Source organism: Neolamprologus multifasciatus, chromosome 22 (genome assembly GCF_963576455.1).
Source record: "Neolamprologus multifasciatus chromosome 22, fNeoMul1.2, whole genome shotgun sequence".
Lineage (NCBI taxonomy): Eukaryota > Metazoa > Chordata > Actinopteri > Cichliformes > Cichlidae > Neolamprologus > Neolamprologus multifasciatus.
Window position 1 is genome coordinate 28,797,343 of NC_140459.1, and position 19,748 is coordinate 28,817,090.

The following is a 19,748-nucleotide window of genomic DNA, read 5'->3' on the forward strand; positions in this document are numbered from 1 at the left end:
TTCTTACACTTAGGTTTGTTATAATGTTGTTTTATTAAATAATTGAGCTGGTAGGCTCCTATATTTGTACAATGAGTGTTTCTAAAGCCCTTTTCAGACATGGACTATATATCATCACTGGCTGTACGTGTTGTTGAAAGTAAAGGCATTTTGTCATTCAGATGGGTTTCACGTTATAAATGCTCTTCTTTTGGCCATGTAGAGATCGGCTGCAGCCCTGCATGAAGAAATGCTGCCCCATCATTCATTTGGAACAGAAGGGATTCTGGGTTCACAGTGGGAGTCTAGCGTTGGTCAGCAAAAAAAGTTTCCCTACTATCCTTTGGTAAGGTGCTGTGGTTCTAAAGTGAAAGCTCAATGTGTGCTAATTCCAAAAATACATGATATAATGTAACAGTGGATGCAGAAAGAAAATTGATGAGTATTATTATTCATTTATACAACCATCAAATTGTGAGATATGCTACTTATCTGAATTTTCTAGCTTTGTTAGCTAGTATGACAGATGAAATACCTCCAAAAGATTAACTCGTGCATTGAGCTGGTTTATTTCAATGGCCTTATAAAAATAGCTTATCAGTTGTATAGTAGGGGAATTTCAGTGTAGCATCATTTTAATCATATTTAATGGAGATATTTGATTTAATGTTACAGGTAGTCAAAGAAAATGTGGTTCGGTAGCTTGGCACAGATTTGCATATATATGTGATGCACTACTGCAGTTTAAGAATGCAGCTTGCTAACCAAGTTTGCTAGCATTAGCCGATAAGCTAGCATTCTACTCTCTGGAGAGCTAAACCAACACTGGTCATTTCTGGCTTCAAAATACCAAGAAGAATGCTGCCAAAATGCCAACACCAAGGCTTTAAAATCCACAAAACAATACGCCTGTCATTTATATACAGCCTGTGATGCGGACACATCTTCCCTGCTTCAGTGTTGCCACATTGGGCTTTTCCACATGATACTGGGCTATCTTAGCTTAACTAAGCAGGTAAAGAATGTGTTATAAAATGAGCCACTCTTGTACTCCTATGTGTTTCTAAGCTACTAAAAGTCTGACAGTATTTCAAATCGAAAGGGACAAGTGGCCGACTTGTAATGAGAGCTAGAGGGAGAACTGTGAGGCAAAGGGTGTATGCCAACGTTCTATAAACAAAGGGTAGTTACTGGAGCCTGGTCCACTAATCATGATGATCAATAATTGCAGCAGTGGTGGTGACACACTGCCCCACCCACACATAACCTAGAGTAATGACTGGTAAATAAGAAAAACTGATTCTTGAAACCGAAGGTGCAACAAAAAGAAACCAACTAAACCACAGAGAAAGGCGCTGAAGTGTGACGCTCACTATTGTCTAAATTAATCACTTCATATTTAAGTTAAAACAACTGATATTTTTAATATTGAAGCATTACTAAAATCAGGTGGGTTTGCGTTTGACTTTTAGTTTGCAGTCAGGCTGGGACTTGGATATCACTATATTTTTTTTAAAGTTGGGGTAACATGAATGAATGATTACTGATATCTTTAATGATAACTGGTTTCACTAGTTAGCAGTTCCTGGTTTCAAAGAACCGCTATGCCTTTTGCCATACAATCCAGAAATCAGTGGGTGATGATAGATCCAACAGGAACTGTAAGGAGTTAATTTGTATTTGATCAGCATGGCAGCTTACCAGACACATCACTGTGATGCTATAGCTTTGGGACATGGAGGGGAAAGGATACCTTTGTTTATACAAAAATATTCTACAACAAGTGATAAGGTTGAAGATTTTTAGGTTATTAAATTTAGGTTACACATGTTCGTCTCCTTGTGACAGCATTTTACAGCATTATGTCACCTCTTGGCTAACTAAAAGCTGACAATGTGATTGGTCAGATGCAATATTGATCCAGGACCAACATGATGCAGGAACGACACCAACATAGGGATATCAGATCATGTGCAATCAAACGCACATTATTTTATGTTGTGAAAAATGATGGCTGGATGGATGTTTTGTTGACTAGACAGTGTTGCTGTAAATTAGGATTACTTATTTATATTTGACACAATCAGGCATTTAGTTTTATAAAGTGTCCCATGAATGAAGACTTTTCTTGTTCTGCAACACAAGGGGGGAGATTTTTCCTTCCTACATGAAAAGATTACCCATTCACTCAGTCTGGCAGTGTGCCACATTGCAAGTATATTATTATTTTTATGTAAAAATGACATTGAAACAGTGGTTGCAGCACTTTTGAGAGTTAACTCCAACTAAGAGGCTTGGTTTAACTCAGCAAGTTCTCAGCTCAGCAGATACCTTTCTCAACTATATAATACAAAGGAGTTTAAAAACTGCAGAATTTTGATTTTTAAAATTGTGGCAGAGCTAAGCCGGAGAGAAAAAACAATTTCCACAGAACACAAACTGAAAACACTTTACTGTAACTACACCCCGCAAAGTTGATGACTTCTCAGAACTGAAGATTAGGAGGGGGTGGGTGGGTGCACTTTTTTTCCCCCTCTTTACTGTTTGCCACCCCATCTCGTTCTCCCTCCCTCTCTCTCCCTAAACCCCCCTGGAGTCTGTGAAGTGTGAACAGATGCTTTGCTGTCTCAGCTTGGCAATCTTTGATCAACGCAGGGTTGCCAGCCTTCAGTCGGACAAGGTCAGAGGAGCGAGATGACAGTCTGTGTGTTGTCAAAAGCGGGGAGGCGCCACCTGTTTGAGAATAAATTCTGCTCACTCTCCCATCTACCTGCACCCTTAATGCCAAAGAGCTTCAAACTGAGTGGAGTCAACAGCTTGTTTTATAGAAGTAGGCATTCATTGATATGTCCATTAGACGTGTCCGCAGGTATCCTTGTCAAACTCGCTGCCTTTGACAATAACCAACCTTGGGCTCTATGCAAATGTGTGCTGCGGCGTGAGTTACTGACTCTCAAACAGCAGACGGGATCACTTCTAAGCCTGCCTGTGCATTGGTCTGTGTCAGTGCAGCAGATAAATGCCTGTACAGTTTGTTTTCCTGCTCCGATAGCGAGAATGAAATCAACAGGCAAGCTGTGTCGCTGTGTAGTCTTTTTCAGGCAGTCTTAAACCCAATCCTCTTTGCTTCCCTCCAGGGTGGAATTTGAATGACCTGATCAATTTCTAATCAGGAAAGACCTGCAGCCTTTCTCTCGTTGTAATGGAGTTTCCCACAGATCTTCTATATGGCAGGCTCGCTCTGAAATTGTTAAGAGCAAAGGGTAGGTTGCATGTTTTCTAGGGTTCATTTTTCTGATGTCTTTTTCGACCTGCATTGCAATGAATGCATTTTATCTCCAGTGTAAATCTGCTGTTACCTAAATATAGAGGTATTTGTGGAATCCTAAACACCACTGCACATCACAATGAAGCCCGGGCCCTGGATAGAGGCAGAGGTGGCCTTTTCATGTTGGAAATGAAACCCCAGGAGGTCTGCCTGCTTTGTGCGTCAAGAAAAGCCATGCTCCAAAAAATACTTAATGATATTCTGGGAATTTTATCAGCAGTGTGTTTCTGAATAACTCTATAGGCTCCGTAGTAGGTTGAACGTGGTTTTTACTATTGCTTCCCAACTATTTTTAGCAGACACCCCTCATGGAGCAGTTTGAGTACGCTTTTACTGACACTACATGTCATGCTGTAAATGTATTTGAATTTAAACACAGGGCTTGTCATATTATATCACATAATAATTACCGTGGTCAAATTCTTCTTTCTGTTTGCTTTTTCGGGGTTTTTTGGTCTTGATTTTGCTGGGATTTGTGGATTATCCAGTGTGCATTCTGGGTATTGGCCCAAAGCAGGGGTAGGCAACTCCAGGCCTTGAGTGCTGGTGTCCTGCAGGTTTTAGATATCATCCTGTGGTTATCTAAAACTGGCCTCTGGAGAACTTCAAGCCATGTTGGGGGGGTAATTTAGCCATTTGAATCAGCTGTGTTGGAGGACAAGGACACATCTAAAACCTGCAGGACACCAGCACTTGAGGCCTGGAGTTCGAGACCCCTGGCCTAGAGGCCTGTGGACAGTGGGAAGCCCTTCTGATCCTTCTGAAAAAAAAAAAGACTTTTAGATTTTTATTCTGTTCAACCTCTAGTTTTGAAACCATACATTATACAGCCATGCAAAACAGAAAATTTCACGGGATTCTAAGCAGTCCTGTAAAAAAACAAATACACTCTATGATTTAGTAGTTTGTAAAACAACCTTCAGCAGCACTAAGTTAATCATTTTCTGCATGACTTTATTAGTCTTTCAAATTGTTGTGGAATTTTGTCCCACTCTTTTTTGCGTTACTTCAGTTCTTTGAGATGTTTCTAATGGTTTCTAATGGTCCTGATCAGGTTTGCTTGGATTAACACCTGGATTCTGTTTTCAGCCATTCTGTTTGCTCCTGTGCTTGGGATCATTGTCTTATTGCATGAGGCAATTTTGGCCAAGCTTTAGCTGCCAGACAGTAGAGGTGGGAATCACCATACATCCCACGATACGATATTATCACAATACTTAACGCACGATACGATATTATTGCAATTTTTTAAAATATTTTGCGATATTCAGATTCTGTACATAAAGGTAAACTTTATCAATATTCATTTTATCTAATATCAAAGTCTCACACTCAGTATTTCTCTCATTTCAGTCAGTTTTATTGTTGACAAACTTGAATGGTTTGTATTACAGTCTAGTCCAACTTAACTGAATGCAACCATCTGGTACAATTATAGCTATTCTGAACTATGCAATTTATGAAAACTATGCAGCCCATTCAGCAACTGAAGAGTTTGAAAGTAAATTAAAACAAAATATAATTTTGCATTAAATAAAAAAGTTTTACACTTAATTAAAATAAAACATGTCTTAAATTAAAATAAGTAAACTGTCAAGTTAAACACATTTGGACAGTGAAGGAATGTCAGGATTCTTGCTCAGAAAAAGGATCAACATGCTCTGAAGTCAGAGCATGTTCCAGTCCACAAAACTTTTTTTTGTAACAAAATATCGATTTCTGCTATCCCTGTATCGATACATTATTAGCAAACAAAATATCACGATACTACACAGTATCGATTTTCCCCCCACCCCTACCAGACAGATAACCTCTAGAATAGATTGACTCTAGAATACTTTGATATTCTGAGGTGTTCTTGGTCAACTCCATGACAGCAAGTTGCCCACTTCCTGTGGCTCCAAAACAGGCCCAAATCATTACGCCTCTACCACCGTGCTTGAAAGTTGGTATGATGTGTTGCATTTGGTTTTCACCAAACCTGTTGCTCAAATATCTCAATTTTTATCTTGTTCCAGAAGTGTTATGGCTTTTCAGGAAAATAAGCAAGTTAATCCAGACGTTAGCTGCTGCAACAATCACAGTGGACTCATGACCTTAAAATGTGTTTAGAGCTAAAGGAAGAGGCCAAACTGGCTGGAGAGGCAAATAACCACTAATGTTGTAACAATGATGTAATGATGTGCTGATCTGCTGTCTCCTTAAAAGTGAAGTTTCACCATAAATCTACCCTCCGAAGGGAATATTCTTATTTTGCCTAGACGAATGAATGTGAAGGTGTCTAATTATAAAAGAAAAAAAAGATTTAACACCAAATCCAATTAGCTAGGGCCAACCAAACACTTGTCCCCATGCATCTGTACCTTGATGCCTTTTTTCCATCAAAATGGGATTGTTGAGACGAGTAAATATCACGCTGTATCTGTCAGCTTATCCCAACTAACTAGCTATTCTCTGGTCTCAAAGACTGTATAAAATTAAGGCAGTAGCCCCTGATTTTGGGTTGTGCATTTTGAAGTCTAAGAATTATTTTTAATCCTGCTGCCAAGTTATTTATTTTGTTTAACTGTTGTTGGAGCCAGCTGTTACCATGTTTGGGTGACAGGATGCAGTGGTACGTTTTAAGCTAATGCTGTCATGCTTGGTTAGCAAACTGTGCCTATAAATTATACAGCTGCAATTCAAAGATGCATATATCAGCTAATTAGTGTAGAGTCAGAGACTACAAAAAAATGCTAGAATTTCAATCACCAAAAGTGACCTGACACATAGCGAGCAATCCATGCATGTTTGTAAAAGAAGTATTGCCCACATCGAATATGATTGAGGGACAATAACCCATCTACAAAGGGCCCAAACCATTATTCGTACCACGTTTTAAACATGCTTTTAAATGGCTTGATGTTCAGCATTTTAATATAACAGACTATAGGAAGTAACTCGCTTTTGGATCTACAGTAGCCTCAAGTAGCCAGGTGAAGTTTTTGGCACTTCTGTATTTCCTTCCGTTTTTTTAACCCTTGATGTTGCCACTCGCATGGTAGTATCCGGTAGTGCATGGTAGTACCGACAAGCAGGTCTTGCTGTCGGTAACCCACCTTTGGATGTAGCAGGGTAGTTGTTTTTTATCTAAATGTTTCCCCGATGCAAACTAGCAGACTCCAGGTGTGCCTGTCTCGTGTTTCTCATGTTTTACCAGCTGACTGGCCAACCGGCCAGGTTGCTAGGTAGCTAGCTAGTTCATTGTTGATATTCCTAATTAATGATGCTGATGGCAAGTGCAAAACTGCAATACTAATGTCTGCAAAGAAACATGGATGAAAACAGCAGCGTGACTGTTCGTACTGGAGTTTTACAACCAAAAAGTAGTTATTCTCCAGTTAGTCAATGATTTCTATGTTCAGTCTGTCTTTTTATGTATGCCACAGTGGGGTGGGGGGATTAAAAAGGGGATTACGGTTGTTTCCTGTTTCATTCCAGAAAAGCTGATATGATTTTGCTGAAGACATTTATGGTTTTTGATGATGGTCTTTTTTAAGAGCTAAGAGACTTTGATGCATCCTGTGTAATTTGGCAACAACAGAAAAATAAAGAAAACATTTTTCACAGTCTTTCAAATTGTCTCCTCTTGGAACTGTTAGTGCTGTGAAATTACAAGAAGGCAGCTTTGAAGAATGTGTGTTGTGATGTGTACTGAGCCACCAGCTTTCTGGCAATGTGTTTGATTTGATTTGATTTGATATACCTTTATTATGATATACCTATTGCACGCAATGGCGGCGCCATCTTACCCTCTGACCATACATACATTACACAAAACATCACATGGGGAAGACAGGTCAGAGAGGTATAATAATGGAAAGATGCACCACATGAGGAAAGATAAGGAAAAAAAAAAAACTCCCCCCAGACTGAGCTCCAACAGGGAGATCAGTTTGAAAACAGAAAAAAACACCTCTGCACATAGCACATGAAAAAAACTCTTAATGCACCAAAGAAACACATGACAAGCAACAGGGGTGGGTAAAGGGTGAGATACAGCCGATTTAGACAGTATATCCGGGCCTGCAGCCTGTGCGCTGGTCTCCTTGATCCACCGTCAGCATCGGAAGGGAATAAGCGCCGAAGGCGTTTGGAAAGGGAGGGGGGATGAGTGTGTGCATATCAGTGTATATGTATGTGTGTGCGTGTCCAGAGTTCGAGACAGTGTATAGACAGTGTCCTTCGCCCTGCTAGGCTAAGTAAACAGTCTTCCAGCCAACCCAGGTGGCCTTGCATGGAATGGGGGGAACAGTCTAAACACAGTCGTTATCAGGGTGTTTTTGTTCGGCTCCAGCCTTGAGACCGCAGCTGGTTAGGATTAGGGTTAGTATTAGGTTTGCCTGTAAACCTATGTATGGAATTCTCCTATTCGACACACAAATGGATATCCTATGATACAGGTACTCTAAGGCCAGAATGGTGGAAAAAAACTTGATTTTAAGGGTAACATGTTGTAATCTCTGATTCTAGGCTTTCTTAGCATAAAATGCAATCTAACCCTACGCTTAAGTGGTTTGTCAGTGAGCTGGGGGAATTCAAGAAGTTATGTTACACAATGTCATTTTATTTGCCTTCTAGGTGGATTATTAAACAATGGATGACACAACAGTCACTGACCTCAAAGAGTCAACATCGGAGCAGTCAGTAAATCGGATTTACACTCATAAACCTGGGACAACCAGGCTGGAAGAACCACACAGCAGATTTATCTTCCTTTGATTTGAAAGGAATCTGCAAAGAAGTCACATTGATGGATTTAATTAAGGACGTTTTTGACTGAAACCCCGAGTTGTCTGAAAAATAACCGCACCAGTGTAAGTCATTTTGACGCCGTGTTTTGACACATCTGAGTCACCTGTACCATGTGGTCAGTGGGCTTGCTTTTTTCTCACACCTTTTGGACTCTAGATTTATCGTGATGCTACTTTTCTCTGTTGCACTCTCAGAGTTTCCCACAAGCGGATTTTGACTATTGACAACATGCCTCTGCTCAAAGTCAGGAAAATCAGGACTTTTGCTCTCCTTTTTTGTGTGATTACATTTACAACTTTCCTGTTCAGCTATACCTTCCGGGACCCTTCACTCTACTTCTTTAAGTACGCATTTCGCCTGTCGGACAACTTCTTCTCCAAAGGGCTGTGTGCCTGTCGTCAGTGCATAGCAGAGCTGGAGGATGACCCGTGGTTCGCCGAACGCTTTAATCAGTCCATCCACCCTCTGATGACCAGAGAGAACAGTGCCCTCTCGGATGAAACCTTTAAGTGGTGGCAGGTAAGATTCAGGGGATGTGTGTGGGGGGAATTTGCAATGCTGTTTCTACACAAGACTGGTAATAAAAAAGCACATTCAGCATTCAAGAGAAGTCGAGGTGCTGAAAAGGAAAGATCATGAATAAAGAACAGAGTTCACACACTGCTGTAATGCTTCCACGACACATTTGTTTTTGCCACATTGATTGTTTCAAATCCAAAAGTCCTTACCAGGATCAAGTTGTGAAGCAAACTCCCACGCACAATTTGTTCATATTTAACAAGCGAGATGGAGAATATGGAAATTCTCTCCCAGAAAATCTGTAGATAACGAGAGACATTTTCCATACATGACTTGAAAGTGTAAAAGATGCTTTAACTGTTCACTTACTGGAATCTGTCTCCATCACACTTTAGGCCAGGGTTGTCAAACTCCTGTTACATTGTAGGCCTTAGTGTTAGCCACTTAAGTGAGCCGATGTTGTACCGAGGATGGTGTCCCCGACAAAATTTGTTTCCCCTGCGTCGGGAGCGTTCGCTGTGCAGGGAGAGCGGATCCAGTTTACTCCGCCTCCATTACAGTCAAGTAGACATGAATGTAGTGATGTTTTAGTTTTGAAAAAAAGTGAAAAATGAGTGTTGTTGCATTGCATTGTTGAGCGGTACAACAGAAAATCATACATTTATTGTTCTCACGTGGTATTCAATGGGATTATTTCAACAAACCAAGGACATTTTGCTTGATAACTATTTGTATCCTCCTGTAACTTTACTGTTTAAAGAGCTAAAACCTCCAAAGTTTCAGGAGTAATAAGTCATTATAAGAAGTGTTTGGGAATTAAAAATCAAGAATGTGAGATCCTGTTTGTTTGTGATTTGGAGAGCCCAACGTGTGCTCCCGACGCAGGGGAATCAAATTTTGTCGGGGATACCTACCTTGGCAGGACACCGGGACCAGTGAAGTCAGTGTAAAGAAGGTTAAATATACATGTAGATATCTTATTATAAGGAAAAGAAGTACAATTTTTTAACAGTACATGTCAGTTTTTCTACATGATAAAGAAATGTTGCTGAGGTAAATGAAAGGAAATTTGCCAACATGACTCTTTGGACTTAAATTGCAAAGTTCTGGTAGCTCATTGCTCTCACTGTCCGGTAAATATGAAACAGTTTCTGCTAATTCACAGAAAGTCCCTTTTTTTTCTTTTTTTAGCCATACCCATTTAAAAAAAACTATTTTTATAATCAGTAGTTAAAAAAATAGCAAAATTGTTTATCGGTAGCGTAAATACTTTGGTGTGGTATTAAAGGTTATAACTTAATTATCAGTAAAAGTTGTAAAACATATTAAAAAATATTTCACATTTTCCAAACCCATCCAGTGGGTCAGATTTGAGCTCAAACCGGGCCGTTTCTGGCCACCGGGCCTTATGTTTAACACCCCTGCTGTAGGCAGTTAAACAGTCATAAAACTAGTTTAGCAGTAAACTTTTACAAGAACTTTCAAAAAGCTTTACTTTAGTGACTTTGTTGCTAGAAAGTTAACAAAATCACTGGTAACACTGTATGTCTGCTTCCTTGTAATAACAAACCACAAACATTTTAAGTTCACTAACTTGACTAATATTTCACCAAAATTATAATCAGACCATTTTCATCACTGCAAGTGACAAAAAGTGTAAGGTGCGGGACCTCATTTCTTTCAAAAAAGGTTTGGCTAATGCTTCATGACAACTTTCCTCTGAATGGGCTGCCCTACTCTAAACAGCAGAACATGTTTTACTATTTTTTGTAAATCCTTTTCTACTGACATCATATGGAAATAAGAATTGAAAAAATCAACCTCAACCTCGCATCATTTGAAATCTTGGCCACACTTAAGATGAGCATCCAACGCTGTAACATATATGCATGAGAGGAAATGAGACAAAGCATAAAAATCCCTGTTTAATCTTACTATTACTGTAACAGTGAAAACTCAGTGCATCCCAGTCTTTTCAAGTCACTGAAGTCTCCATCTGGCAACTGTCTAGTGTCAGACTAAACATAATGTATTTGTTTTGACATGAGCACCATGACTTGACATGGCAGTCAGCAGAGGAATTGTTATCTCTGCCTCTTCCAAGATGGATTTTGTCACCTGTGTGATTGCTGGGCATCACTGACTAAATGGCCCCCTGAGAGTAGAAGCCCTTGGATGCAGAGTGACAGGAAACCCAGTTGGGGTTTTTTTTACTGTTATTTACTGAGATTTCCCCCATATCAACCTCCATTTTCTCTCCACTGGAAAAAATCTTAATGGATGTCACGCCCCCTACATTTGGCCTGTCGCGTGTGGGGAACATAAAACGCAGCAAACATAAAAAGGAAGCCACGGTCGCTGGATACCATAGCGCTTAGTGTTTTATGGATCCCATGCCCCATCTACATAAGTACTTATGTACCAGCCCAATATATCGTTTACTTTCTCTATATGTCATCATTAAACTGCAGCTCTCTAAATCAGAAAGAGCTATTCACAGAAATTATCCTACCTTTGTGTGGAAGGCATCCAGTGTTCCCACATTCACCTCACACCATGTCCAATTAGAGGCAGGAATAGGCAAATTACTGCAAGGTTGCCTCCTGTCACTATTCATTCCAGAAAGTGCTTCTCACAGGAAGCTTGATGAGGCAAGCATCACATATCAACGGTTGCCCGGCCAGATGGTGTGGCCTGCTCTGCTCCAAGGCAAGGGCATGACCATAAGGTGCATCTGAGCGCTTTTCTCCAAGGAGCTGTCACAGTTTAGATGTTACACAGCTAAATGTAATTCCTGCATCAATTGCTGCATATTCTAAACTTGCCTGCTGTCCACCTAAAACCTTATTGCCCAGTTGTTTAAATATGATAGAAAAGGCTGAAGGAAAATTTTTGAACCACATGTATCCAAAGCCATGCTTTAAAATTGAGAATGATGTAGAATGTCCTGTATCCATTCAGCAGACAGCACACGCACATTCCTGCGTTTATTTGCTGTCTCTCCGAGTTCAAAGCTGCCAGAAGAAAGCAGGGCCAAAAGAGCCCCCGCAGACGGAGCTAAGCCGCCCCTCAGGTTCTTTCAGAAATGTGCTCGGTGTCTTGAGCTCCACTGCCCTTGTTCAATCACTTCTACTTAAAGTGGCCCTGGAGCTCAGTGTCTGTCTCTGAGGCCTGCATGTGCTCTGTCACCAGTGGTTGCAGTCAGAGAGGCAGCCGGCCAACTTCAACGAAGTGGTGGAGGAGCTGTTCCAAGTCATCCCCGATGAGGTGCTTTACATGGACGCCGGTCCCGAGCGCTGCAGGACTTGCGCCGTCGTGGGGAACTCCGGGAACCTGAAGGGGTCCCATTACGGTGGCCTCATCGACTCTAGTGATTTCATCATAAGGTCAGTAAACACGTCAATCAGAGGTTTGATTTTGAAGCTCTCACCTCTATTTACTCTGCACTGTAAAAAATTGAATTGTGGATCTGTTGCTTCACTCTGCTTGGGCAGAGTTGAATTTAAGAGTTGAATTTAATTTTTCAAGCTTCACGAGTCAGTTCATGTTATGAAAGCATCACACGAGGGCAAGGTAGCTACTGGTGCAGCCTGTCGTTAGACATCAGAATTACCAACCTCTGAGCTGAAAACTGCCACACAAATGTCAAAAATTGCAGTTCCCCTAATGGGCACATGAGGATGATTCCAAAAACAATGCAGTAAGACTTCCATGTAAAATTCCCAACCAAACAACATTAAAAAGTATAATTACAGCCTGGTACAATAGCAGTTTTACCCTCTGTGGAGGCCCAGCATCACAGCCCACCATGGTTGAACTGAGCTGGATGTCTCTACCCTGGAATTATCTGACTAATAATATGGCCTACTGCCTACTGGTACAGCTCCACTCCTGACTAAAAACACTGGGTATCTGGGACAGGTCGATATGTGCGACTGATACAGTTCTTTCTTGCTCTGCCTTTAAGTGTGCCATGCTTTAGCTTGGAGTAGGAGAGCTAACATACCACGCAGTAAGGTAATGTTGAAGGTTCAGTATCTTGGAGGTTTTTCAGACCTGCGATACCGAGAGCTTTTCTTCTTATTTTTGCGGTAGTTTTTGATTTATTTGCAAACTGTGGTTAAGTATTCCGACTTAACTGAAGAGCTCAGATGATGACGCTTCTATCTCTCTCTTTCACTCCCTTTCATTATGTTCAAGGCAATATTTGCTTTTATTGCACTCATGGTTAGAGAACATTTGATTAATATTGACTAGATTAATATTATTTTGCTCCATCTGTCTTTTGTCAGCACCACTCCATATATATGTGGTGTGTGAGGAGGTGTGCTTACAGGCAGTGCAGGGAAAGTAAAGATGAGCACAGCTTTAAACAGCCACAGTAGATGCAGTAGCTTACTAACTACAGACTAGTGTAAATTAGAAAAATTAATAACTTGCTTACATTTTTTTTTTGGATTTACTTAGGTTCTGTTGCCATTTATTATTTTACTCAGATCACCACTTATATTTTAGAACAATTAAATGTGTTGTCTTATATATAAAATGATACAGATATTTGGTGCTTTAAAAATCTTTCAGCTGATCAAAAACATAATAATAATAATAATAATACATTTTATTTAAAAGCGCCTTTCAAAACACTCAAGGTCGCTGTACACTTAAAAGCAACATAAAAGCAAGAAGTTTACAGAATCATAAAAGCGTAAGACATTAACAAATAAAATAGGAGAGTGGAGAGGTTATGTGGGATAAGCTATTTTGAACAAGTGGGTTTTGAGTTTGGACTTAAAGAGAGAGAAGGAAGAGATGTTTCTTAAATCAGGAGGTAGGGAATTCCAGAGTCGTGGAGCAGAGCAGCTGAAAGCCCGGCTCCCCATGGTTGCAAGACGGGGGGAAGGGACAGAGAGTGAAAGGGAAGAAGAAGATCTGAGACAACGAGATGGGATGGTGATCTTAACCAGGTCAGAGAGATATGGAGGAGAGAGATGATGAATAGCCTTAAATGTGAGCAGGAGTATTTTGAAATTGATGCGATATTTGACCGGGAGCCAATCAAGCTGCTGCAGGACAGGAGTGATGTGGTGGGCAGAAGGGGTCCTGGTGATAATACGGGCAGCAGAGTTCTGGACGCGTTGGAGCTTGTGGGTGGATTTTTGAGTAAGACCAAAAAGAAGTGAATTACAATAATCAATCCGGGAAGTAACAAGGCTGTGGCATGTGGGGTGAGAAAAGGACGGAGACGATTAATGTTGCGTAATTGAAAATATGCAGACCGAGTAATATTATTAATGTGTGAATTGAAAGATAGAGTACTGTCGAGGATGACACCCAAACTTTTCACAGAGGAAGAAACGAAGACCGGTGAGTTATCGATAGCAATAGAGAAACTGTTGGTTCTGGATAATGTAACATTACATTATCCAGAAGGATAAACAGACATTCTAAATATTTTTATGTGAAATTATTTGTATTTTTATTGTTGTTTTTTTAGTTAATAATAGAAATATGGGGGTGCAGAATAAATGTATTTTATTGCCACAAGAAGTTGTGGAGTACTTGTTTACGTCCTCCCTGACTCTGCTAGGATCAGTTCCTTGTTTGTGCGTTTCCAAACGTGTGATGCCAAGTTGCAGAGTGCCCCTGGTGGACAAAATGTGTAATATCAGCCCGGATTACATGGTTGAAGGCTGTTTCTCCCTTCTCTTTTTTACTTTTTAAAATCCCATTTATCGCTTGTTATAAATGCAGACACCAGTAGATCAGCAAGTAGCTAAATATCAAGGTCAATATATCAGGCAGGGTTTTTGCACTCTAACAAGAAGGCTTCTGCTTTGAAGCCCACGCTGTAGTTTCATTCATCATTTATAACCAGTCTATTAGTTGTAGAAGAAGAAAGTTGGCTGGCAGCTGGCATCAATAATGATGATTGCTAACTGAAGCTTAGCTACTTTGCCTTTCAAGTGGCTGGTTGTTGTTATGACTACCATAAAGAACATCAGGCATGCCTACATCCCAACACTGAAGCAACATGTATGTTTCAATCCTTCCAAATACAATAATAAACTCTACTTCTTAGATATTTCATAAGTTCAAAATAATATTAAAATATTTACTATACTTTTTTCCCTATATCGTATGAATATATTCTTTCCACCTAATTACTGCTACGACAAACTCAAATAGAGCAGATAGTCGTGCAGTAAAATGATTAGAAAACATTGTAGCCAAAATATGCTTCCCATTTAATTTAGAGATAATACTGAAAGAAGTCTGCTCAGGGCTGAGTGCACCATTGACTCTATGAGGTCTTGTTCTCAGTGTGTATTCTTGGAATCTGACATTCTTTAAACTCATCTCTATATTTAGAGATAGATCTATAGATATAGAGGTAGAATATTAAGGCAGTGAAAGATTTCTAATATTTAGGTCATCATTCCTGGTTATGCCCCTAAAATAATTTTTACTTTGCTGGTACAACAAATCAAAGTCGGCCCAGGAACCTGGTTAAATGTGCCAGATGTTTTATCATTTTTAATTTTGTCTTTGTTCTTTCATTTCATAATTTATTAACCTGGAGGCATCCTTGTCTTACTGTTATTGCCTCGTCAGATGTCTTTTCTTTCCCTGGATTTAAAAATGAACTGAGGGGTTTGCTGCTTTTAACAAAAGCAGCTCTTGCTTGTTCAGTCCAACCAGTATTTACCGCCACAGAAGATACAAAAGTACTGCAGTTAACTGTCAAAATTTTCAGCTTAACAAAACTTTTACTATGCAAATTTCTGTCTGTGTTCTGCTACTGGAAACCGAATTTCCCAGAGGAACCTGCCCGAGGGATTAATAATGATCTATCGCTTAAGACTGGGTGATATATCGAGTTTTTAAAAAATGTCGATATATTTTCATACGAGATATATGATGTGACAATATCGTTTATATCGATATAGTCTATGTTACGTTATAATTATACTTGTGGAGCCACAAGTTTGCCTCTCTTTTGTCTCTATGCAACGTTACTCGGCCTCGCCTCTCCTTCACTGAACACAACTCCCCCTCCCCCATCGCTTCACCTGCAGGCAACGACAAGATGGACACAGCAAATCTCCATTAACGAGTAACCGCGGATCGCCCCGTGCGTGGGGCTGGACGGCGTCAACGTGTTAGCGAGCTAACCGCGTTAACGACATGCATGGCCTAAAATCCTTTCATTTTCTCAAAAAACGACAGCGCGCCTTATGTATGAATTCTGGTTGTGCTTACTGACCGCAAACTGATTTTATGTGGTACACAGCGCTCAGCAATCTGTCAATAAATGTTTTCGTTCGACTTTGCTAAGCTACGGAGCCGCACCGCTTGATGGATTGTCGGAGCATTATGGCTACCGTAGTCTGGAGCCTCGCGGAGTGATACGTACTGTGCTTCAACGTAATATTCCCGTATTGTGTGTGTAAATGGCACCTGTTAAGAGACACGGTTACGAAGCAGATTTCAAACTCCAGGCTGTCAGCCACACAGTAGAACTTGGGAACGGAGCAGCTGTGAAATCTGTCTTTGTTATTATGCTCAGCGTCTTTTAGTTTACATTTTGACTGCACAATTGTGAGCTTTTTGTTATGCACAAAAACAACATTGTTTTCTTTTATTTATGGAGCATTATTATTTCATAATATTATTTTTGAGTAATTTCTTCATGTACATCTACGCTGTATGTTAATAAAAGTGCCTGTGTGACATCTGGGACACAGCTTTGACTAAGAACTCTCTTTTTGTTCTTACATTATGGCTTAAAAAAATATATCGAGATATATATTGTATATCGCCATCCAGCTAAAAAATATCGAGATATGAATTTTGGGTCGTATCGCCCAGCCCTATTATCTCTCTATCTATCTTATTATTGCCATAGACTGTATATAAAAGATGGATATAACCACAGTGAAATCACCCATTGACTTATGGACTCTGCTTTTTGAAGTCTCAGTGTTAGGATTTTGAGTATTTTTTCCGCTTTTTGGAGTTTTTAGAGTGACCATATCTGATCAAAGGGTGTAGAACTAAGTTATAAGCTAACGCTAGCAAGCTTTTTTATAAAGGTGCATTCATAAACTCTATGGGTCAAATTTATAGGCAGAGATATCCGATAAACAATACTAAGAGACAAGTAAAATACGTTTTTTATTACTATTATTATTTAAAAAGGACATCATAACTGGGGGTAAGGTAAGAGATGACAAAGGGGAAATAAACAACAGACTGTAGATAAAACATGGACATAGTCGCCATGACAAAAGTGGCTGCATTTAGATGAATGTGTAACCCCAAGTTTGTTTGTTTTTTGCCTTGGTTACTAAATCCAACAAAAAATTGTATGGGTCCATTACACAGACACTGATACTTGCTAACCTGCTAAATGCTATTGTCTATTAAATGGACCAAACACCCCAAAACACCCAACATACATATAACATACATATAAAGGAGTAAAGCATAGAAACAAGTTTGTTTTTGTGTTTTCGTTTTGTTCTTTGTCAGGTTGTAAACACAGATTTTAATACTGTTAAGTTGGAAATTCATTTTAACATCTATGAGGTTTGGAGCCACAGAGGCTCAAGTGGTCGTTAGGGGAACTGCAGTATTTGGCACACATAAAGTATGTGTCTTTGTGATCTTGTTTTAAAAGAGTAGATGCACTTAGTTTTTATTTCACTGATTTCTCTCATGACTCATATCTCTCTCTCTCTGTATTTGATTTGCCGACTGCGCTCATCAGTTTTGTCTCACTCACACATTTATGCTCTGCCGTGAAGCTTTCCAGAAAGAAAGGTGGGGCTAGAGATTTGACTGTCCCACATCCTCATTCTGGGTTAGATAACCATTTGAGTAAATTGCCTCAACAATGCAGGAGATTAAAACCATGCAATTTGAATATTATAATGTTTCTCCCGTGCCTTGCGGTGATGAGAAACAGGAGAAGAGTCTGTTGCTCTCTGTGTTCTCGCACATCAATTACAGCACAGCAGAGAAGGAATTTGAATAGATGAAAAACAACAGAGTTTGCTCTCTGAGGTATAAATGACAAGAATGTACATGAAAGGGTTAAAAAACATGCTCGCTCAGACTTTGTTGATGCTGTTTCTTCAGGGTAGAGAAGTCACTGATTGCATTCTTAAACAATTTAGGAGAAAAAAATCAAATTGATAGTTATTATATCTGAAGACTGAAGTGTACTACAGCTTGTTTTTCTAAAGCAGATTAACACCAAAATTTAATAGATGACTTGAAGAAGATGAGGATGACCACTTAAAGACAAAACCTTGCTTCAAAGGTGTTTTCAACTTTTCAATTGGCACAAAACATAAAACAATTAACCTCTTAAGCCCCAACACCCCCTGATACGGGGGCAAAAAGCAGGAGATCAGGTAGGCTTGGGGCTTAAGAGGTTAAACAAACACCATAACATTGATGCCAAACTGAAGCCTTTGCTATGTCCTGATTCTGTTTTATCAATTTGCAGTTTGGATTTGAATGAGACTTGTTGAGCTCTGACTCAGAATAAGCTAAAGGCTGCAGGGGTGGGAAATGCATATTCCTCGAGAGGGGATTTGTATTATCTAGAGGGAGTTCTCCGAATAGTATTTAACAACTCTGAAGGCTGTTACTGTCTGCATCGGAATTATCCTCTGCAACTACAAGAGATAAAACTTCATCAGTATTCAAAGATTTTTTTTTCTGAACAATAATGTCTGCACTACAGATTATGAAATAGTTTTATTAAATACCATACCTACTAAATGTTTTATATCAGATCAGAATTGATTAGTGAACATCATCCATTGAGAGTAAGCAGAGGGTAAAAAAAAACCCCAAAAAACAATAAAACAATGCATTTCATCCAGACCCTCTAAAGCCTCCTTTATGGATTATTATGAATATTGAACAGCACTGGCCTGTCTGCTAGAGCCTCTTGTTTGTTCAGCAGATTGAAGTGGAAAATAGATTTGAGTCATAAAAGCAGCCTTTGCATCTTCCTTTCACAGACAGTTTTTGTTCTTCTAAGGCGGTATAATTCATAAGCCGATGCACATGATCACTAAAACCTCCGTTTTTTTGTTCGGGTAGGGTTGTCTTATCTTTCTGAAATGCACCAGTCCACAAAAGTCCACTTCCTGTTGGTGTGGGAATTCAGATAAGAAGTACATTTTAGACAAAGACTTGGAATTACATTTCATCTGTTTTATAGTAAACAAATAGGGAAGAGAAGGGAGAATAATTTGGAATAAAGAGCAAATAAGTGTGGCCTGGTATGTCTGTGCTTAACTACAGTCAGTGCCATAGAAAGTGCATGAACTCTAGATAAATATTTCAACTTACTTTGATGGATATAAGGATATAAAAATAACAATAGATAGAAATAGTTTATGTTCTTCTAAAACATAGTAATTGATAAGCCACACTTAACGCATACATCCATCTGTCTATTCTCTTCTGCTTATCCTGATCAGAGTTAAGGGGGTGGGCAGGCTGGAGCCTACCCTAGCTACAAGGTGTTACGGTTAGGCCCACTATGTCCATTTTCCATCTGATGTGATGGTCCATTTGAGTTTTGCCAGACAAATATAGTTTTTGTGAATAGCATGAGGAGGGACTATAGGCTATACCCAAAAGATGAGCATTACTGTTGTGGTTTCAGCCAATAGTTTCTAGAGTCCACCTTTAAAACCTCAATGTTAGCCATGTTAGTTTTTTAGACCCAGGTGTCACCACATCTAGAAAAGAGGGTGGGTTGCTAACTGAGCAAGTTCTACCTTACTTCGTTGACAAGATGCAAGCTTTGCCTAAAAGAAGACCATATTATTCAGATAAAAAGTAACTTTCAGCTGCACCCTTGCCACCAGGGGTCACCACAGCATGTAGTTCCACATGTTTGTATACCGGACACAATCCTAAGGGAGACTTGTGTCAAGCTAGAATTAAACCCAGCTTTTGCTTGCCAAGTAAATGCTAACCACTAAACTACTGGAGGCACATATTTTTGTTAGCTAGGCCTGAACTAGTTGATTAATCTGATATTATTTATACAGTTGATACAGTTGTCAGCAAAGGGAACAGTAGTTACAGAGTTACTAAT

General features: G+C 39.6%; 1 protein-coding gene across 4 annotated transcripts in view; it reads left to right on the forward strand.

The window, feature by feature from the left end:
• Positions 1-19,748, forward strand: part of LOC146493684 (CMP-N-acetylneuraminate-beta-galactosamide-alpha-2,3-sialyltransferase 1-like) — a 100,860-nt gene that overhangs the window by 39,959 nt on the left and 41,153 nt on the right. Inside the window, exons 3-6 of one of the 4 annotated variants that reach the window (XM_085148775.1) lie at positions 203-325; positions 3,117-3,242; positions 7,928-8,620; positions 11,813-12,006. In XM_085148775.1, coding sequence (XP_085004901.1) covers positions 8,330-8,620; positions 11,813-12,006 — 485 coding nt within the window. In that variant the 5' untranslated portion in view covers positions 203-325; positions 3,117-3,242; positions 7,928-8,329. Of the gene's footprint in view, positions 1-202; positions 326-376; positions 3,243-7,927; positions 8,621-11,812; positions 12,007-19,748 lie in introns of those variants that run through there. The other 3 variants (XM_085148776.1, XM_085148777.1, XM_085148774.1) reach the window with 3 other exon arrangements.